This window comes from Natrix helvetica (genome assembly GCF_964273705.1).
Source record: "Natrix helvetica genome assembly, chromosome: 1".
NCBI lineage: Eukaryota > Metazoa > Chordata > Lepidosauria > Squamata > Natricidae > Natrix > Natrix helvetica.
This window is the reverse complement of record NC_138548.1, coordinates 179,576,763-179,600,028: the sequence shown is the minus strand read 5'-3', so window position 1 is coordinate 179,600,028 and position 23,266 is coordinate 179,576,763. Positions and strand designations below refer to the sequence as shown.

Here is a 23,266-nt window from a genome sequence, read left to right as displayed (position 1 = left end):
GAAGTGAGTGCAGCGATGGGCGGGTCGACAGTGGGAAGGGCCAGAAGGTCCTCCAGCACTGGCTCCATAGTATAAAGCTTCCTATCTACCCCACTGGGAGAGGACTGCGTGGCTGGTTGAGCCCACTGGCGCTGGATTAGGTCGAGAAACAGCCCCGGGACCGGAACCAGCTCCTGTTGGGGTGCTGGGACATCAAACATGACCGCATTGGGATTAGCCGGAGTGGCATCCGCTGCCGGCGCGGCCGGTTTGGGCTTGATCCCCACCCTGGTGGCAGCCTTGACCTTGTGAAGGACAGATTTGAAAAGGCTGGGCTTGAACAGACCCGCAAAGGCGGGCGCTTCAGGGGGAAGGTCCTCGTCGTCCGAGAGACCCAGCACCTCCGGGTCAGGGTCCTCAATGGCAGAGGCCTCGCTGACCACCGAGGATTCCAGGGAAGGATGGCGAGCACGCTTGCTTGGAGGGGGAGCTGCCTGATTAGGTTTGGGACCCCTTGGGGCCACTGCAGTGGGATTCTTGAATTTCATGGCCTCCGTGATGCCCTTGGCAATGGCACGGGCCATCAGTTCCTGCATGCGGGGAGATAATTCCTCTGAGTCAGAATCAGGATCCAAACCCTCCTCTGGGGGGGTGAAGCCTTACCCTGCATATCATCTATGCTAGCATCCCCAGGGGGAGGAGCCTGCTCACAGGCCCAAGAGGGTGCCGGGGAGGCCGGCTCTGCAAATGACCTATTTGGGGATAGGTCCTGGGACTCCACCTCTTCGGCAAGTACCATTTGGAGATCCTCCCGGGAGGGAGGGATTCCTGAGTGGGACTGCTCCCTGTCTGCCTGGCGTCTGGCCTTCTCAAACTGCTTGTCAAGGGCCCGCTGGCGCCTTTCAGCATCCTTGGCCTCAGCCACAGAAGGGGTTCTGGAACGCTGTTTCCCAGAACTACCCCCACCACTCTTGCCCGCACCCCCACTCCCCGATGAGGAGGAACCCTTGCTAGGGGCCTGAGAGAGGCTCGGCCTAGTATCTTGGGAATCAGGGGGACTAGGCAGGTCCATAGTCAATGACCACACAAGATGGAGCAAGGCTATGACAAGGCAGAAGTTAGAGAGAGAGAGACTGGTTGCTGCAAGGGGAACAAAACAAAAAGATTTGTCAAAATTGCTATATGCACAGTAATCGAGTCAATACGTATGAAAGTATCCCATGCTTAATACCAGTCAGAGGCCCAGGGGTAGGATTGGGGCCTGCACCGAGGCGCAAGGCTCCGCAGGAGAAGCAGGGAGGAGAATGACTAGAAAAATGCTTGGCCTGCGCTTACTTAGGCCTCCTCCCTGAGCCGGTATAATGACCGTTGGTATGGCCCAGGAACCAGCACCGCTCGCAAAAATAGGCAAAAAGACGAAGGTGGCGATCCCAGCCTGAGAAACCCTTGCTAGGCCCTGCCACCTCCAGCAGTCTCCTGATAACGAGGCTGATGCAAAATGGCGGCCATGGCTGGGCGCACTTTTTTTCGCGCCTAAAATGGCCGCTGCAACAGCGTGGGGCTAAGGGAGAGCGAGGAGCGAACGCGCCTCGAATGGCGACGATCGCTCACTCCTCCCTGCGGCAGAGGTCCTCTAGCAGGCCGGGGAACGAAAAAAACTTCGTCTAAAATAACAAACGAGGGGCCTGGGAACGTAGGAACCTCGCCGCTGCAGCCGCGCCGTTTTAACGACAAGCAGCAGGCCTCCGAAGCCGTCCCATAAGGATCGGCTGAGGGGCACCCCCCACCACCTTCCAGCTTACCTCCTGGCCTTCAAATGTAGATTCTGCTGGAGAAAAACGCAGCGATGAGAAGAAAAACGTCTCACAAAGTTGGGGAAATGTTAGGAAAGAGAAATAAAACGCAAATAGAGAGTCCAAGCCAAAAAAGGATTAATTCAGCTCAGAGCTCTAGCTAATTACGTCCAAACGGGCTGACTGAGGAAGAATTCTGGGGGATTGAGCACACCAGGAGGAGGTGTGGCTAAAGGAAAAATAGTTCCTCAGTCCTAAGGGCAAGCAGACTGAATTAACCCATTGCTTGGACTCTCCAAGCGGTGTACAGGAAAACAATACATTTTCTACCCAGAAGAGTACTTCACGCTTGCATGATTTAATCCCTTTACCTTCCATATTGGTAATGAAAAGCTTTAAGTGCATCAATTTTTGTATTTGCTCGGATGTCATTATCACTACTAAGTCAGAAACATTGGTCCTTCTCCACTGTCTCTTCCTTTATACTTGGTGTGCAGAGTTTATATTCCCACCTTTCCTAGTGTATTGGTCAAATATGGAAATTACCTGCTTTTCACTTTCCAATCTCTCACCAAAAATTTCCAGAAAAGTAGCAATGTTACCACCAGGAGGTATGGGGCCTGGTCACCACTTAGCAGAGGGGCTGCCCAGAACAGTCTTAACATTTTGTCACAAATCTGTCTTGCTGTTTGTTTTATATTGTAAGTCACATTGCTATTTTTTATTTGGTCTCCAATCATAAATCCCTAAAGTTTACATACTGTGGGAGAAAATATATATATATATCAGTAACTGAACATATTACTAATATATTTGCTCCTGTGATGGGAAATGTTCCATGACTCTTTTATAAGTAAATCCTTGTTTTCTAAATATCTTGAAATGAAAAATTAAGAGGAAACAGCTTATCTAAACAATTGAATTGATGCTTTAAAAATACATTTATACGTGCAAGTCCATGTATAACTGGGAACTAGCTTGAGAAGAAGATAAGAGCTCAGAAGAATTTAATATTACAAACTTGATTATACAAAAGTAATCTCACTGTATTTAAGGGGATTTACTCTTAAAATACAGGTTTATAATTGTTTTATGGATTTGTAAGTATAATAATATTCTCTAAATAACAGTGTTCTGCAATTAGTAATATGTTCTAGTTTCTAGAATTCTGTATTCATGGGACAAGTATGAATTGTCTCTTCCTCCCTCCCTCTTCCTCCCCCTCTCTCTCTCATACACACAATTGTATTATCCAGTACTGTGCATGTGCATCCTCCCTTCCAGAAAAATGGGAAGGATATTACAATAATTATATATAGAAGTGTATAAACAATGCCTCTCAAATAATAGTGCAGATACATTGGAATCCAATTTCTCGGCCACAGAGGAGCACTTAAAAAAAATGAACTAGCTCATTGTAGCAGAAAATTTCAGGAGCGTAAGAATAATATGGAGAAATTGAAAGACTCCAACTTCAAGCAAAAAATCCTAAGGTTCAGTTTTTTGACACCATAAAAATAAAAATAGCAGACAAATTTTACTAATGGTGATTGTAATCCTAGCTATTTAAAAAAAAAAAACCTAATAACCAGGAATGGCAATAATATGTGTATTTCATATGATACTTTGTTAAACCAAGCTTTCAGTTTTGAAAGTAAAAAAAGACTCAGTTTTCCTTACCTGCATGTTCTCCCTCAGGTCAGTTGCTTCCTTCAATGGATGTACTGCTATCTTAAAGATGTCATCTATAATCTTAAGGCTTGTGTTCCTCAGCATAGTATAGTCTCTGGTTTTCATTCCCATTCTAGCCGTCAGCCTACGCTTTTGGGGCTTCCCTCCACCGCTCTGATTAGTTATTGCAATGTGTACAAAAAGTGTAACATGCTCCATGATGTCCCCTACGAAGGAGCGCAGAGGTATGTGTCGATAGCCTGACTGTAAACATTCCAGAGGGATTGTATATTGGCCTATGAATTCATCACCAATATAATCATCATCCAAGACTACAAAACGGATCATGGCAAGCTCTGGCAAGTTGATCTCAAACTCAAAACTCTCGTCAAAAATAGGATTATCACTGTTCTGTTGAACAGTTTTAGTCCTCTGTTCTGTACAGTCTGCAGGGATGCCATGGATTTCTAGGCACACATAAGGATCTATGACATCCCCTTTGGCACAGGCTCCTTTGGGCTTTGGAAAGTTTTGTCCACTGATGATTTTGACATGTAAAACTTGTGGGGAAGCCCCCGGGACGATGCCTTTTGTGTTTGCACTGAAGTAAGACACCTCTTCTCGCATTACAGAAGGTCGAAGGACGTAACCACAACCCCCATTCTGTAGAAACCATCCAGTATGTAAATCCATCATTGGCCCAGGTGTTTGATAATTCATTGCCACTATCTGGCAACCACTGTTCCAAAAGTCTTGTGGGTTTACATTACTGGAATCTATTCTCATAGCGCTTGGATATATTCGAGACAGAAATCTCTTATTATAATTGACAAAGTCTTCTGGACATTCATTTGCAATTTTACTGGCTTCTCCTTCACTGAAGGAACACATTTCCCAATAATTCTGATTTTTCATCGAGTTCTCAAAGTCCTTGAATTTGACTGATTTACATATAGTTACAAGATCAGAAAGCTCTTTGCATAGCCAGGACATTTTGGGGTCCCCTAAACATTCTTCAGACTTTCTGCGAGATATTTCAGCTTCTTCATCTTCGTCTGTGACTTCTCCTTCTAATAAATCCTTACCATAAGGGAGTTTCTTTCCTTTGATTATAATCTTCATTTTCAGTTTCTCTGGAGATGGCAGATACATTTCTGATGGTAGTGGTGCATCTGTGTACAGTTTGGTCCCAAAAGTCTTCTTCATTTGTTCAGCCATAGTTTTCTGCTGCTGTATGGAGCAGTGGTTTTGCAAGCAGAGAATAAGAGGATACTCTGAAGAAACAAAGGCTAATTTGTTGATTACTTCAATTACATATTTAAAGGACAGAGGTGATGCCTTATTATTACAGTTACAAATGATGGGTTCGTTATCTGGCCCATCACAAACATCCAGTTCGATACTTCTACAGCTCATCTTCAGTGCCCTGATATAGCCATTGATATCTGCTGGCCCTCGGACCTGGTCTTCTATCAGATAGGTATTGTGAGATGAGTTAATATAATAGTGTGATAAAGACTGGGTCATGTCTTGAACAACTTTTATATGTGTGGTATCAAAAATATCACATTCTGGAGACAACAAATATTGTGTAAATCCATCGATTGCAAGGAAACCTTTCAACTGCCCTTCCTGTGAAAATTCATATCTACGAATGATGTCAAGGCAAATGTCCTCAGTGATACCTGCAACCCCTTGCTCAGCTTCTAAAAAAAGCATGAGATCCTTGGCATCTACATACTCTTTGTTTTTAGATATTTGTACTAGCAAAAAATAAACTTCAGGTCTTGTACAAAGCTCTGTGTATGCTTCACAAAATTCTTCTGTTGTTACACGAGTTGTTAGTTTCTCTTTGCTCCTTTGAATCTCCTTAAATTTTAATCTGATTTTGGACTCTTTTAAGGCTGGGTTCAGTTGTTTTATTAATTCTACAACTGTGTCCTCCAACATAATCCCATTGCCTTCAACATCTGCAGCTTCAAATACAGATGTAAGCCAAGCAAACCGTGGACTATTTTGACTACTCTCTATCAAATTCAAACATTGCTTAGTACGAGAAACTAGGTACTGTAAACCTGACACCCATATGTTGGCCACATCTGCTGAGTTGGCAACTAAGTCTAGAGATTCATAATTTTCTCCATGAATAATGGAGAAGGCACAGTCTTCAGAAATCTGATCTGCAAGTCCATTGTTTCTGAATGTTTCTGTGTTCTTCCCTAATCTGATCTCTTTAATTGCAGAAATATCAAGTTTTGCCTTCTCTGAATCCTTTTTAGAGGGTTCCCAGCGAAGTGCCTGCAAATCAGGGTCAAGAGTAAAAAATCTATTATAAATACGAGAGTTTAGCCGGACTTTCTTCAGTTCACAGCCAGCTTGCATGAAGCTAATGCAGTCACTTGCACTACTTATTTTCTTTTCTGAGGGCATGCTGCTGAAGGAGACTGTTTTCTTGCGTCCACATTTTGAAGGATCCTGTCAAGGAAAAGAAAAAGAAAGTCAGTGCTTTCTAGCCACATGACAAACTATAAATAAAATACAAAATATAAAGGTGACAATTATAGTAAACAAAAAAAATCATGGTAGCAATTGGTATATAAATTACAATTAATGTTTATACTAAGCATTTTATTGTACCATAATCATTATTGTAGTATCATATAGGCAGTCCTCAGGTTATGTGATTGCATGTCTTAGCAACAGCAATCCCATTCAGTCCCGGCTGTCATAATAATTCCAAATCATTATGTGGAAAGAGGCAGGAGCTCCAGGTAAGGTGACATGGAGGGGAAAGCGAGGGGTAGGGGAGGCCTGGGAGAGCCAGCAAATGCCTTATGCAGATGGGAGGATGCTGTGGGAAGGAGAAGAAGCAGGAGAGTGGAAAAGACTGGGAGAGGGCCAACACAGACTACATGCCAGCAGGAGGCTGCTGTAGGTAGGAGGAAAAAGTAGGAGAAAATTTTCAGAGTTACTTGCAACTTTCCCCATTGGCTTCCCTATTGACTTTGCTTGTGGGAAGCTGGCATTGGAGGTCACTAATGGTGATCATGTGGCTTCCTGCAATGGCATAATAGTGAGCTGGGTACCCAAGCACCCAGATCATGATCAAGTGACCTTGGAGGTGCTACAATGTCCAGAACGTCAAGAACCTCCATTTTTTCAGCATCATTGTAACCCTCAATGCTCAGCGATAATAAACATAAGCCGAGAACTACCTGTACTGAAATTAATGGGACCTGTGGATTCAAATGATATATATCAATTATACAAAGGGAAAGAGTCAAAACTAAAGCACAAATGAAATGACTGACAAATGACCTGTTAAGGAATGGAAGTGTCCCATCAAAATAATTGTAGTACACCTTGCTCTGTGATTATCTATTTATAATACTAAGTTTTCAGTGCAGTAATTTGTTAACCAGCTATTCTACTGCCTGAATAGCTGATTCACAATTTCTAACTCCTAAACAATGGAAACATGGGCAGCATAAATAAATGCATAAATAAATTCAGTGAATTTGAATTAGGACTCACTTTTTCTTTTTGATACCTTTCCAGCATTTCCCATGGAATAAGAGTTACTTGGCATCTGCTTTAGGAAGGCACTATGCAGTTCTTGAATGTAACATTTTGCTTTCCCTCATCTGATTGTCTTTCTTGTGTGCTTCCTGCTTTAAAATAAGATGCCAAGGAAATAGAGTGGCACCCATCTTTAAATTTGCTACATTTTGTTATAGAGGAAGTCAGCATCATAAAACTGCTTACATTAAAAGGAAGAGAGCAAGAAAGAAACACCTCTGATATTATTTCCCAAAATATAAAGCCTTGGCCCCAGGAGATGGCAAAGAAATTCTTCAGATCTATTGAGAGTGAGAAAAAAAATGACCTTGGGACATATCTGAGAAAAAAGAAACTTCAACTGTGGAGCACTTCAGTAGGTGGGTGAGGTTGTGTGTTGAACATTAGAGGAATGCCATCTGTTCTGAAGCTTTTGGAAAGCAAGACACTGGCACAGCTCCTCTAGGTACTGCACCTGTAAAGGTATAAGGCCTCCCATATAAGATTGGAAGACAGATGGAAGAGCAGAGACTACACAATAGTCAGACCAGGGACAGCTGAGCCTGCAAAGGGTGGGGGTGGGGAATTCCCAGCTACTTATGAGCAAGGTAATTCACTACATCTCTTGTAACATGGGGTGAAGCTAGAGAATCCATAAGATCATCCAGTGTATAGCAGGATGAAGCACTGTTTTTCAAATGGCTTTAGACAGTTCAAAGCACCATCTTTTTAAAGAAAAAGAAATAACCAATGGGGGAAAAGCAGAGGAACTTGAGTTTTCCTTGGGTGATAATAGAATTCCTCATGAGGATAAAGAGGAAACATTGCATGAGAATAGATGAAGATTTTTTTTTTAAAAAAACCATTACAATTGTTTCTTTGTGTTCATTTTGATAATCACTGTATAAGTAGTGCAAGATTGACAATCCAGTGTTCATTTAAAAAAAATAAAATGCCAAAGTACAAAGTACAAAAATGTACTTTAAAGTTATTTATATTTCTGCCAGTTCAGTAAACATTTGCCCAACAGAAAACAAAGAAAAGCTTAAGATATTTATATATGAAATGCAAATATGTGAACACAGCTTCTTCCACACAAAATACAGAATATCTGTACTTTACATCGACTGTAAAGAACTAAGAGGAGGCGTAGGGGAGAATATAGAAGTGGTTGATATGTATATACAGCAGTAGTAGTTTTATTTTGTTCATTGGGACATATAACCTATTTACATACTCAATCCCTAGTTAAATTGATGAGATTTATTTTATACTTCTATAAATTCTATATACTACTTAAATAAATTTAGGATTGGTGCTTTATGTATTCCTAAAATGTTTCTTGGGATTGTGCAGATTATAAAAGAGCTAATAGCCAAAAGGAATTGGATAGATATCTGTCTTTATCTTTCTCATTTGATTTTTTAAAACATTGATAGGAAAAGTAGCCAACAAATTGTAAGGGAATGTGAAATCCTGTAAAATGTAGCGAGTGAGGCAAGATGATTCAGATAATGCAATCAGATAATGAGTTGGTGACTCAGCAATGAAGAGGTTCTTAATTATTTGAATAACTACATTTTTGGCTGAAGCGTAGCATAAGGTCAATCAATGAAAACACAGTTAATATAGGTGAATGACTAATAACATCATTCGTTACTTTGCTTCCACTTCTAATATATCAGTAATATTATTAGAAACTTTAGTCCTCTCTTCAAGAAAGCATTCCCTCTAACCAAACTACTGCTGCTACAGGAATTAATGTAAAGTCAATTTTCCTGAAACAAATTCATAAATTCACGCAAATGCAAACTGCAACCATAATTCCATTTCCATTACCATGCCAAAAGACGTCAGATTTTAATTAAAACATTTTAACTGAAAATTAAATGTCAACAGTGATACAGAGTTGCTGTTAAAAGGATATATCAAGTCAATAACAGTCATTTTTAAAAAGAGCAGAAAATGCAGCCAGGCGCTAAAAAAAAAAGGTGAATAGAGGAACACCGTTTATAAAAGATCAGATTTTAACTGAGAGTTGTAGACTTTGAACATAAAATAAGAAAGCATATTGGTCTGGACATGCTGGCGTTTTATAACACTTCTATCACCAGCAAAACTCATCCTTTAAAAAAAAAACATGCTAAGAGATCAGAAATTTCCCAGGGCAGCTCCTAATGAACAAAGGGGTATCTTTTAAATAGATGCATATCCATATGGTTATGTGTATACAGGTAAGTTACTCATGTGGATAGAATTACAGTGGGAGTTGGGCCATAGCTCAATGGGAAGAAAGACACATGGATCATGACAGCATTAAAGATGTTTCTTTTATGATGTAGAAATATTAAAGTAGAAATTGGAAGTAAACCTCACACTTAATAAATATTATGTATGGTGGATCTGGGTATCTTTTCCTTTGAATTCAAGCCAGGTGAAAGACAATTTTCTAACTACAGCACTTATACTATAACACTGCACACAATGTTAAGTGGGGAAGAGCAGCAGCTCTGGCAACCAAAGAATGAATGTTAGATACATTCCATTTTTCCAAGAATACCTTGAGGAAAAACCAAGTGCATCATGTTTAATAATAGAGGAACAACTCTATAACTTTTTCAAAAAAGCACTTTATTTAAGAAAGAAATCATTTGCCCATTTATTTTGGAACCAGGAAGAATTTTTACAAGGGATTAGCTACATCTTCTGGTTCTTCCATAGATACTGCTTGTTCCAGCCACTTTATGTAAACTGATGGATAATAAATATTATTAATGCATGCCTGCTCCTGGAATGTGTTTTGATGACAATCTAATCAAGCTATTCAAAGAGTAGGTTCTAGAAATTATATCACCTCATTTCATGTTTATCCAGAGTACAGTAGCCAAAATTCTTGAACAAACTTTTTTTAGAGGCTCCCCCGAAGCTGTAGTAGTATTTATCATTATTATCATGATTCTTTTTACTATTATACAATTTTAATCTCCAAGACACCACAAAGTATATTTTGAGAACTCTACATTTAACTTCTCAGGCAAATCTCAGCATTAAAACAGATGCAACAGGGATTTTCCACAGCTTAGTACTTGCTTTGTTCATGTCAAACTCTGCTGGCACCATCAGTAAATTCTTCCCAAAGGATAAGCCTATACATTTACTGTGGTTCTCAGTACTGTATTTATTAGGGAATCAACTTTTCCTTCTTTTCATCACATCTAAGGATGAAGTAATTAAAAAAAAAATCTGGATAGCTGCAATCCTATTCCCACTTTCATGATGGGCCTGAATTCCAAACAGACAAAGAATTGTGCTATTATTTTATTTATAAAGAAATAGTACATAGGGTGGGATCCACTCCAAAGAACTGTCTGGTGTATGTTTTCTAAATATAGTTGTTGCTCTGAGAACCTAGATTAACAAATATGCAATAGTCCTCTCTGAGAAAACAGTTCCATCTTGAAGCAGTGGTGGAAGAAATTCAGAAGTAATTGATGCTTCATCACTGGAGGCTTTTAAGATGAGACTGGACACGCCCACTTGCCTCCTGCTTGAGAAAGGGGCTGGACTAGAAGAACTCCAAGACTCACTCCACTCCACTCCATTCCATTCCATTCTACAGAGAACTTTTTCAGGCCTCTGTTTGTCAGCCACTGTAACCACTGATATCTCATAAGTAACCAAAGAAGAAAACAAAACTATGAAGTATTTTCTCATGCTACAGAAAATAGGACAGAAATTATATCTTGGAATAAATCTCATGAAATTCAAAGGACACCATTCTGAATAGAGATGCGCAGGATTAAGCCCTAAGGCAAACTTTGGAGTTCCATATCGTTTCAGGTCAGAGTGTAACAATATAATTTCATCACTATGAGAACAATACTCTTGAACTGAAATACCCAAACAGCAACAAGAAAACAGCAATCTGATCTTTCAAAAACATAATTTTAGCTCAACTTCCATCCCACTATCAATTATACTACTGTGTTTCCCTGAAAATAAGACAGGGTCTTGTTTTCTTTTGAAACCGCCCCCCCCCCCCTGAAACAAGCACTTTGCCTTATTTTCGGGAAGGTCTTATTATTTTTGAGGTGTAGGAGGCGGCAAGTGTAATCGCCTCATGGCTGTTGCTGTGTTGCAATATTTCCAGGGAGGGGTTATTTTTTGGGGAGGGCTTATTTTAGCACATGCGCTCAAAAGCCCAATTGGGCTTATTATCCGGGGAGGTTTTATTTTCAGGAAAACAGGGTATCTCTTAATCTTTCTTATCTTCGTGAAAACAATAATGACTATTCTAGTTTGCGCTGAAGATGTGGAATAACTCTGAGGCTTATTTAGCAAGAAATACTGACAAATTATGTAAGGTTGTTAAGAGTTCCATAACAGGAAATATTTTAAATGTGTTGATTAAATCATGGGAAATGACTGAGTGATCAATATACATCTCTAATCTCATCAAAGATTTCCTGCAGAATAAATGCATTTTATTTTCTAGTGTCAATTATCAGTGCATCAGACTAATCTTAAAGACAAAGCAGACAATGAAAGTAGAGTAAAATCAATTTTTCAAAGTAGGTCCCATGCAGAAATGCCACAAAAAACTATTGATCATTTCCATAATTGTATTACTTCTGATATGGTTATATCACAAATATGGCTGAGCTAGTTGAGCATAGATGTTATGAACAGATCTCCAATACCCATACTCCATAGGCTACCAAACCTTTTAACAATACTGATAAGCAGGGACGGGAGGAAATCTCTTAAAAGATTTAAGAAATTATTGCCATTGGATACTAATCATATGAGCATAAATCCCTCAGTGGGTTTCAGGAATGGACTGAAGAAGCAGCATCTTAACATTACAGCCAGATGAGTGTGTTCGAAACATGAGGAATTTTCTTTTGTTCTAGCCTTGGACAACAACATTAAAATGTTTGCCATAATAATAAGCTTTAATAATGGGGAACAACCAGTGACATGCAGTCAGGTGAGGCAAGTGAGGCACAGCCTAACCTCTCATCATCAGGGCAGCGAGTCATTCGATGGGAAACTTGCCTTTTGGGACAAATGACCCAGCTTGGCTCCCGCTTTCGATCTGCCGCCCAACGACCGAACGGAGAAGCGAAGAGGCAGGAGAGGCAAAGAAGGAGCCAAGCCGAGTCATTCCTTCCAAGAGGCAAGTTTCCTATTGAATGACTCGCTGCCCTAGACTCAAGGCTCCAGTCCAGCCTGCGGTGCTTGCAGGACTCCCAAGCTCGGCACCAGAGAGCCGCCGCGATAGAGGCCGGCCAGGTTGCCCGGGCGGCAGCAGAGGTTCCCTTTGTTCTTTCGGGTGCGGGAAGCAGGGGGGAGAGGCTTCCTCCACTCCGTCCGCTCCCCATCTGCACTGCCCTCGCCCGAGAAGCGCTCCCTGGATTCCGTGCAGCTCTGGCAGGCGGTGCCGTGGCCGAATCCCAGGGCGGAGGGCGGCAGGTCGCAACTGAGCATGCCTGACTGTGGAATTCTGGGAGTTGAAGTCCACAAGTCTAAAAAAATTGCTGCCTCACAAGCTGTAAACCTCACCGCATGTCACTGGGAACAACATATATATATATATATATATATATGGAAGGGGGGAGAGAGAGAGAGATGCACGTGCTCATTAACAGCAACAAAGAACATGTTAAGTATCATTTTCTAAACCTTTTCTAACAACTGATGGTTAGAACATCAATCACATTGCTGCTTAGCAGACATTGTTGTACATCAAAAGGTACTTGGTCTGTTCATTAAAAAATATGACTTGCTTTTTTTAAAAAAACCAATCAAACAAAGCAAGTGACATTGTTCACAATATAATGCATTATATTGACTGCAGTTATCCACTCTTTCTTACAAAACCATATAGCCTAACTTGGCATTGATTAGAAGCAAAGGTTAGTGATTTATACAGAATTAACATAGCTTTACTACAAATAAATTAATAATGAGGAAATAAATGTTATTCAACAAAGAAGTTTCTGTAGAGAAAAAAAGCTACATCTCTGAGATTCTAAATTGAATCCAGTTCCCTGTTCCTTGATGATAGTGATGGTGAAAAAATAAATTTGATACAACAATATTATGCAATATTTATTATTAACTCTACTGAGTTTAGCAACACAGACTATCTATTATTTAATTGGTTGGTTTATTTAATAATTGCAAACCACATTTAGCCCTCTTTTTGTTGTGAAACTCTCAAGGCAATTTATAGAAATCTGTGGTCCTTTCTCCTACTTTCTGCCATGTTAACCTTTGACAACCCTAGTTAACATGAAACCTATGAAGTGCTCCAAGGTCAACTAATGAGTTTCATAGTTGAATGAGAGGTGATCCAAGTACTTGCCTGTCCTGTCTACTATATCACACAGTTTCTGTTTATTTATGGTTTTAAATCAGATTGTGTTGAGATTCTCATTCCTTTCCCAGGATGTATTTGAAACTTAAATTGTGCCTTCTGGAGATCATCTGATGCTGCTTTTCCTGGATTGCACCAGAAGAAGATTATGTAAAATGTAAAGGCCTTCCTGCACACAGACAAAGGGAAATAGCTTATCCTTAAAAAAAATTACTACTCTAGGAATTCTATCTTAATACTCACTAGATTTTTCCATAAATAATGTTTTTTTAAGTTCAAATATCCAGTTTCCGCCCTAGAAAGATAAGCATACAGCACAACAGCAGGTATATCACATCATTTTCCATATTGTACTTTGCTAGCCAATGATAAGTTATTGCTTAAACTAAAGTATTCTATTTATCCAAAGTATACAATATAATAAATCAAGGTTAATTTAGAACAGCACTCCAATACAACATCCCTAATCAGATAGAGAAAAGTAATCTCCAAATATATAAAAATAACTTAAAATTGAAGAAGGGGAATAAACATATTTAAGGTATCTTTTAACAACAGGTTTTGGGAGGGCCTAATTGGAATATAACCACATATATCTTCAACCCAGTAATGGGCTATTCATTAGTTTGAGCCAATTAGCAAGGGTACCACTCAAGTACTTTCCAGAAGAGATGATCTGAATGTACTTTATTATAATAAAGCATTATAAATAATTTGATGTCAACACACAAGAAACCCATTAGTGCAAATAAACTGCTAATTAATTAAAATTATGCTTTGACATTTGAGCAATACTGTCTTCTTCAATTTCAGCTGCTTGAAATCACAAAAAATCTAAACTAAAGCCAACACAATACTTATTAATCTATTATTTACAATGAATTTTATATCAACAAATAATCAAAAATAACATTTTATCATGTAAATCTGGAAGGAAGGGAGGGAGGGAATTCAGAGTATTTTTCTGCCAATTAATAAGCATATTGTCTAGCAAATAAATTTAGCTGAAATCGAAGTTAAAAGTACAAAAAACAAGTATGTATTAGGTACTTTGGCTTTTTTGTCCTTTTATCTTGGAAAATTATGGTTTCTACATTAATATAAGCTCTGTGAGATTTTAAATATATAAAATATGTGTATCTATTTATAGGATGGGGAGCACACAGATTACATGAAGTCTCTAACACCTTTGTTATGAAGTCCAGAGACCAAAAGACCATACCATCAATTTCTCAAAATGGCAGAATAACTTTCTGCTAATGCTCAATAAGAAATAAAGAGAAATACATGCTTTTAGTTCTGAGGAACCAACACCATAAATATTACTCATCATTATGACTTCTCTAAACATTGTTCACCAAAGTGTGAATATGTTTATTTCTAAGTTAAAAGGGTTTACTTAAGTAATATTATCTTCTATAGAGTCCATATCTTGAAATAGTTTCCTGAACCACACAACCGAGTACCCTTTGAATTTTGTAAGATAAAAGATGTGGAAAGCTAGTCTCAATGCATACACAAATATTTAAGAAAAAGATAAATGAACTAAATTTGATTTCTGTTTTCACAATCCATACTATCCATATTCATGGGGATTGCACCTATAGAGTGCAACTGACTCATATTCATGGTGGTTGCAGTGTCCAGGGTCATGTGATCCCCTTTTGCAACCTTCTCACAAGCAAAGTCAATGGGTAAACCCGATCACTTAATAACTGTGTTACTAACTTAATAACTGCAGTGATTCACTTAACAATTGTGGCAAGAAAGGTAATAAAATGGGACAAAATTCACTTAACAAATGTCTCGCTTAGCAACAGAAATGCTGGGCTCAATTGTGGTTGTACGTTGAGGACTACCTGTATTGTTGAGCCATGTACTGCCTATTCCGAGGATGGCGAACCTATGGCATGGGTGCCAGAGTTGGCACGCGAAGTCATTTGCCAGGGCACGTGAGGCGTTGCCCTGTCAGCTGGCCAGCGTGCATGTACCACTGGCCAGCTGAATTCAGCCTTTTTTAAAGCCATTTTTCACTCTCCCCAGGCTCCAGAGGCTTTATAGGAGCCTGGGGAGGGTGAAAAGAGCCTCCCCACCCCGAGGCCCTCCGGAGGCTTCAGGATGAGCAAACCGTTTTTTGCCTCTGAAGCCTCTGGAGGGCCGCCGGAGGGCCTCTGGGGGAGGGAAGTCTGTTTTCGCCCTCCCCAGGCTCCTATAAAGCATCTGGAGCCTGGGGAGGGCGAAAAAAGCATGCAAAAAATGGGGGGACCACCTCTCATGCGTGCATGCGCACTGGGGACCGCATGTTGCATTACGGGTGCAGCCCGTGCACAACTCCCCTGCGCTCTCACCCTTATGGCAAGCGAGCCAAAAAAGGTTCACCATCGCTGGCTTATTCTATAGTTATGGTTTTGGGTTTTCCTGCCTAACCTTACCTTTCTCCACTGAACTGCATTTTGTGGGATAGGACCCAAAGCTAAAGTCTGCCAAGATTCTTTTGAAACTTGAGTCTATCTTCCAGAATGTTAGCAATCCCCACCACCCAAGTATGGTGTTGTCTGCAAATTTGATGAGTTCCCTTCTATTCCCTCATCTAGATCATTTATGAAGATGTTGAAAAGCATTGGGCCTAAGAGAGAACCTTGAGGTAACCCTTTGCATGTTTTTCTTTATACAGATGTATAGAAGTCCTTGACTTACAACCATTCTGTTAGGCCTGCAGCCATATTCCTTTTGGATCTTTGGCCTGCCACACTTTCTATTATTCTACTATGCCGTTTCTATTAAGGTAAAATGGGCGGGGTGGTGGTGGTACAGAGTTAAATGCTATGTAGCCAAAATAAAATTCCTTTCTAGAAAGCCAATTTATCTCTGCACCTCTGCAGCTGACGAGAACTGGATGGGTGGAACTGCCAGCATGGCAGTGGAAGATTGGACCATGTGATGGACTTGTGGGTTGTGAGGGCAAGATCTTGAACTTTTAACTGGGTGAGGGAAACCGGGAAGCTTTCAGATTCAGGTTTTCCGAAATGTGCCAACGTGGCTCTCTTAATAAATTGGAACTTTGAGCAATACTTTGCCTTGGACTCTGATTTAATTTTGGATGCTATTTGGAACCCTGACACATTCATTTAATGACCATTCAAAGTTATAACGGCACTGAAAAAGTGACTTATGACTGTTTTTCACACAACTGTTGCAGCATACCCATGGTCATATGATCAAAATTCAGAAGCTTGGCAACTGGCATATATTTATGACAATTGCAGGGTCCTGGGATCATATGATCACCTTTGGTGACCTTCTGACAAGCAAAGTCAATGTAGAAGCCAGATTCACTTAACAACCATGTTACTAACTTAACAACTGCAGTCATACACTTAACAAATGTGTCAAAAAAGTCATAAAAGTGGGGCAAAACTCACTTAACAACTGTCTTGCTTAGCAACTGAAATTTTGGGCTCAATTGCAGTAATAAGTCAAAGACTACCTGTAATTCTATTGAGGACCACATGCCCAGTTCAGTTGCTCAGTGAGCTGTGGATCCATCTGGTGGTGGTACTGTTTATCCCATATGGTTCTATCTTATCAAGAAATAAGCTGTGGTCTACTTTGTCAAATGACTTACCGGCATCCAACTAAATATATCTGTATCATTTTCCTCATCCACTAATTTAGTTACTTTATCAAATGGCAATAAAGTTTCTTTGGCACAGTCTACTTTTAACAAACCCATGCTCACTTCTAGTGATTGTTTTAGATGTTCACAAATCTTCTGTTTTCATATCTTTTCCAGAACCTCTATAGATATTTATGTCAAGCTGACTGATCTGTAGTTTCCTGGACCCATCTTTTCCCCTTTCTTGAAGATATTAAACACATCATCTCTTTTCCAGTCTTCCAGTAGTTCCTCTGTGCTTCAGGAGCACAGAAAGATTTTGTTCAGTGGTTTTGAGATCACATCTGCTAGCTCTTTCAGTAGCCTGAGATGTAAACATCTGGTCCTGATGATTTGAACTTGGCTAAAGTGGATATGTGTTGTTTTACCAATTTATTATCTATTTTGACCTGCATTCCTCTTCTGTCTGCCACTGTGCTGCTTGTGATAGGTTGGGCTGTTCTTTGCTTTTCCATAAAGACAGATGCAAAGAAGGTATTAAGCACTTCTGCTTTCTCCTTGCTGCCTGTTACCTTTTTGCCATTTCCTATTAGTGACTGATTATTTCCTTGACGTTTTTCTTATTTACACATTTTTGTTATTTTTGGCATTTGTTGCAAGTCTTAGTTCATTCAGAACCTTGGCTTTCCTGATATCATCCCTGCAGATTCTGGATATTCTGTTTTAATTATATGTCCCTGTTTCCATTTTTTGTCCTTCAGTTTTTCAGAGAGTTCTTTGTGCAACCATGTTGATCTCCTCTGGTGTCTTTTGAGATGTATGAGATATAGCTGCACTCAGATCAATCTGATGTAAAAAGTGAACATCTTCATTGGGTTTAGAACTATATACACTATCATTTCAATATTCATCTCTGATGGAGTTACATGGCAAAGAACAGTTTCTGAGAGCTGTGAGGGAGAAGCTTCTATCATGTTGAAATATACATATTATTCTGGGAGGAGCAGCAAGCGAACGGCTCCTCCCTTCCCTCAGTTCATGTATAGTGAAAATTCAAGTTTAAGCATAACAGATTTGTTTAAAATAAACGGAATGTTCTTTCTGCTCCTTCCACTCTTTGAAAGAACTAATAACTTTTTGTTTCTATATTTACTTCTGCCTCTCTTTCTGACATCCTCTAAACAAAAGGTTCAGAGTTCTTGTGCAAAAAGTAACAATCCCACTAGAAGTCAATGAGAGAACATTACACTTTTTTCCCATGAACTATTTTTATTATTTCATACATACTGTCTTATGGGCATTTTCTATGGCAGCTAAATATCCTTATAAGATTCCATTGAAATTTAGAAGGGCGGTTTATTTGATGAGGAATATGCTTATTAATTTTGTCATTCTCGGCAGTCTCTGTACACAGTGCTTAACATCTGGGCTAAAGTTCAGATCAGTCGCAGATTATCTAGAAACCTTTTGAAATGTCAACCACTATTTGCGTTAATTTGAAAGCTAAAATAATACTATTTTCCCATAAACCTCTCACAAAATTTTGGAAGTGAATGCTAAAAAACCAACATAGAAGAGCTGGGAAGCCCTTTTCTAGCATAATATTGATTTCATTGGAAAGTGACTAGTTTATATGTCCACAGTTGCTAGTTTATCCAGGTCCCATGCACAGATAAAACAAAACAAAGATTTTATAAAATATGCATGTTTCATGTATATGTACGGCTGAATCTTTTAAAATAATTACAACTCAAGTAGAACTTTAATTACCACAGAAAAGAAAACCGTGCCTAAATGACGAATGTGCTTGAAACTTCAGGTCCCAGCTCTCTATTCTTTCTGTCTTTATATAGCCGTCCATCTTATTAAACCGGATTCTGCTCTGTGTAAAAGAATCTACAAATCCCTGTAGTAAAGACCAAGAAATAGTGAACAAAACTTCAGAAGTTAATTGCTCTTTATAAAAACAGAATGTTCCTAAATTGTGCCTATGCCATAAATATTGCTTCATTATGCTATTACATTTCATGAGTACTGAAAACTTAACAAATTTGTTCTAACTTTTATTCTGGAGTTCTTGGTGTTCTCTGAGCTAGAATATTTGCCTGCAGACATTTCATTACTCAACTAGGTTATATCAGTGCTTGTGAGTGTGAGGCTTGCTCCACAAGTGTTGGTGGGTGGCTCTACAATAGCTTGCTGTGCCAAGTGTTGGTGGGTTTGTGGTTTTCTCCTTGGTAGTTCCTTGATTGTGATTTGTTTTCTCCTGGATTATGTGTTTGAAGTTAATCCTTGCTTCTCTGGGCGTAGGCTAGAGAGAGTATGTTCTGGTCTTCTTGTTCCCTTCTTACCTTTTTTATTGCCTCTTTTGAATGGTGTGTAAATATGTTTTATCTTTACGTGTACTAATGGAGTATTTATCTGAATGCCAAACTTGCAGGAATGCCCTAATGTTTTGGATTTAGCTTGGTCTGGAATGCTCACAAATTCCCAGTTTCCCTCGTAACTATGGTCGAGTCTGTCCATGACATTGAGTTTTTATCATATCTTCTGATTGGTAATTGGTGTTCATGGATGTCTTCTGTCTGTCTGTCTTTTCTAGATGGGGCTATTACTGTCCTTACACTACATGTTGCTGGTAATTGCTGGGGGGGGGGTTTCTTCTTGGACTACTGGGTCTTTTGATTTATTTACAATATTTTGAAGGGCTTTATTTGGCTTGTGTGCTACAGTGATGTGTGTAGTTATCCGTTTGTGACATCTGAGATTATTTTGATGTATCATACTGTTATTTTTTCATAGCATGTGTTGGTTAGGCTGTATTGATTTGAATAGTCAGAGACTATTTGATAAAGTTGTATGGGTATTCATTTTGTTGAAAGATGTTATATTGGCAACATCTTTCCCAGTGTTAGCATTCTGGGAAAGAGGATTACTTTTAGCACCCAGCTGTCTCCTAGGTCAAGATAATGAAGGAATAGGATTATCATCTACTTTCTCCAGTGTAAACTAGCAACATCAATAACTTCGTAGTAGTAAAATAGCTGGTAGTAGCCTGCCTAGCCAGCTCTTCTCGGGAGTTGCAGGAAGGATGTAGTGAGGATGTGGCAGCTGATTTAGGACCTCTCCTGGGGGGAAGGTGGGCAAGCCATCACATCCTATACGTGTTAATGTATACCACATTACATCTCTGAAACTAGGTGAGATCAGAAATTGATGAAAAGCTTTTGGGAGAGAAGCCATAGCAACTCCTTCATACTCCCCACTGGCATCTCCCATGCTGTAAAATAAATAATTCAGAACCTCCAGATCTGCTATCTAGGTGACAGATCCTGATATAGAGATGCAAAAGCAGTTACTTTGAATATTGGATACTCTTTTGAAGGTATAAAAGGGGGGGGACCATTTTTGCAGCTGTAGACTATCTCTGCACAGAATATTAGTCGTCATGATGTTATAATTCCAAGAGAGATATGTTTCCTCTGTTTCAAAATGCTCCATAAATTCCCATTCTACTGAAAATCATTGAGCCAATGTAAGAATATAATCTGCAACCTTAGTGAATAGTAACCATGGGAGTTCTCTTACAGCACAAATGCTAAAAATAGAAGGTAAGAGACTCACATCTGAGCAAGACTTTCATACAAGATACTAATGCTAGAAGTGATTTATACAGTAGCTACTCCAATGATACAGATAAAATAGGAATGCTGTCAGGTTAATCCAAAGAAGACACAAGGAACTTCTAGCCTGTAGGTTGAATAAGATTCACAAGGTCTCCTTACGTAGCTTTAAATGAAGTCTCTTGTTGAATGGGAGGGCTGGGAAGCCTTATGTCATCCTCCTCTCACTGTTCCACCTGTCCACGTGGTATTTGTTTTTGATCAGCCTCATGCGACTCTTGGCTTGGTGTCTCCTGAGTCTGACATTCCACAGGTTCAGCTGGAATAGTTTTTTCAGATTCAACATCTGAGTCCTGAGCAATGACTGCCCAGCCTAAATGATCAGTCAGAATTGGCATGCTACTGAACATCTGATGAGACCTAGGAAGGGTGGCTTGTCCTCTGGAACAACATCCCCCCCCCCCCCCCCGATTGTTACAGACCTTGTTCAAATGAACTCTTTAAACCTGGCTCATTCTCAGATCTTTGCTAGAATGAATGGTGGGCCTCTTGTGCATTATATATCTCTTTTTAGAGCTTGTGGATTTCTCTGGAGTGTTTTTTATATTTTTAAATTAATATTGGATGACCACAAAGTCAAAATGCCAAGCATCAGAATTTTGATCTCGTGGCCGCGGGGAAGCTGTAACAGTCATAAGTGTGAGAAACAGTCATAACTCACTTTTTTCAGTGCAGTTGTAATTTTGAACTGTCACTAAATGAACTGTTATAATTCGAGGACTACCTATATGGCTATTTTAGCAGCTTGAGAACAAGTCCTTTCTGACATTAAGATCCACTATTAAGTGCCCTTCTGAATGCTTTGCACAGCCATTCTGAAGACTTTAAGAATAGAGTCCTATACATCTTGGCATTGAGTAAACTCAGTCAAATTCATGGAAGCTAACTTTCATAAAAGTGATGTTTAAGAACTTGTTTCAGTATATTTTCATATATTATAACTCCTTCCTCCAGTTTTTTTTCCCCTCAGTTCTAAAATATTCAAACAAGTGATGCAATATTAAGTGTCTACAAGAAAAATCAGGTGCACTAAGTCCTTAACAAATTATTTCTTTGGAAATATACAAGCTTACCCTCTTATGATTTCTGTACGAATTTGTTACTGAAATTCATTGAACAGTACTGCCTGGATTTTTTGTTTTTTGTTTAAAGCTCAATATCTTAAAAATCAAAGAGAAAAGAATGATGGATTTTGGAAACCAGACACTTTATTCTTGATAACCTCATATAAAGTCATACCTTGAAGGAATGTACGAGCTAAAATGTGTTCTAAAAGAACCTATTTATAAAATGATGTTTTTCTGCTACCGGGTACTTGCAAGAGCCCAGTAATGATAGCAAAATCTAAGAAGTCATAAATCAAAACAGGAATAGCTTTCTTTAGCACAAACACCTTCAGACATTCAAGCTTTTTGAGAAGATGAGCACAGTACTATCGATTAGATTGGATCCTCGGAGGAAGGCAGTAACAAAAGGCTTCATCTCCACAACAACGGGGAACCCTATTAGGGGTGTGTGTCTGTGTGTGTGAAAAAGCAGATGTCCCAGAAACACATGGAGAGAACTGTTATCCAGTAAAAACTACCTTATGATACAATACGCAACAGTTCTGCTCCTTAATCATTATACCAGGTAAAACAGCTAAAAGGTTTCCTCTTGAAAGGAATTGCAAAATTGAGGATAGGATGGAGAAAATACAACCAGGATTATTGAGTATTAAAGTCCAGTCAATAAAGGGAACAATGAAGACTCTTTAAAGGCACCCTTGCCTCCTGTCCAGATCTATTTACAGACCAGGAGAGGAACAATTATGTTAACATTGGGGAGTGCACCAGGCCTTGCTGAGCAAGTCAAGGGCAATACTCAATGAGTGGCTGGGACTGTAAAACCGAAGGCCCCATTTTGTTTCTTAACTTCTAATTGTAGCATTTCAAAATATACCAAATCCGGGTCAAATTGCCAAGTCCTGCCTCAATAGCAGCACAAGCCACTCTTTACTCTAGTTAGCCCTGAACTTCGGGATGATGAAAAAAATCTAGAGCTTTATTTCCCAGGGCAGCTGATCAAAGGATTACTTCTTCTTATTAATTTATTTTTTCAGTGTCTACATCAGCTTCCCCCAGCCTAGTGCCCCCTGATGTGTGGGAATTAAATTCCCATTTCCTCTTAGCCAGCCTGGCCTTTTCCCGCCTTTTTGCTACTTAACTCTCTTTTCCTTAATGTCAGTGGCCAAGTCACATGCCTTATGTTGACTTCATGAGACAAAGAGAATCAAATTATGTTTTTCTTTATTATGGTAATGTTTTAGGACTCTGTGACCTTTGTTAAAAAAAAAAATCCCTTGAGCCTGCATCACATCCTTTGGGTCAAAAGAGAAGGCATGAAAGAAAATTGATTTTTTTAAAATTAACTTGTTAATTAATGGGGGGAGCAAGAGAGTTCTACTCTGTGGGCTGCTTCCAATTTCCATTTGAAATGCTCTAAAGCAGGTAACCTGAAGCACAACTCTATGCTTTATTCTTATTCTTATCTAGGCTGTTTTATGCAGTCATATGGCAAATATATTTTCCAAACATTTTTAGTA

The 23,266-nt window shown here is 39.4% G+C and overlaps 1 protein-coding gene across 3 annotated transcripts in view; it reads right to left on the bottom strand.

The window, feature by feature from the left end:
- The window catches only part of PLCL1 (phospholipase C like 1 (inactive)), a 224,669-nt gene that overhangs the window by 54,986 nt on the left and 146,417 nt on the right, over positions 1-23,266 (bottom strand). For all 3 annotated transcript variants that reach the window (XM_081956721.1, XM_081956723.1, XM_081956722.1), the window contains exon 2: positions 3,453-5,918. In XM_081956721.1, coding sequence (XP_081812847.1) covers positions 3,453-5,918 — 2,466 coding nt within the window. The remainder of the gene's footprint in view (positions 1-3,452; positions 5,919-23,266) is intronic.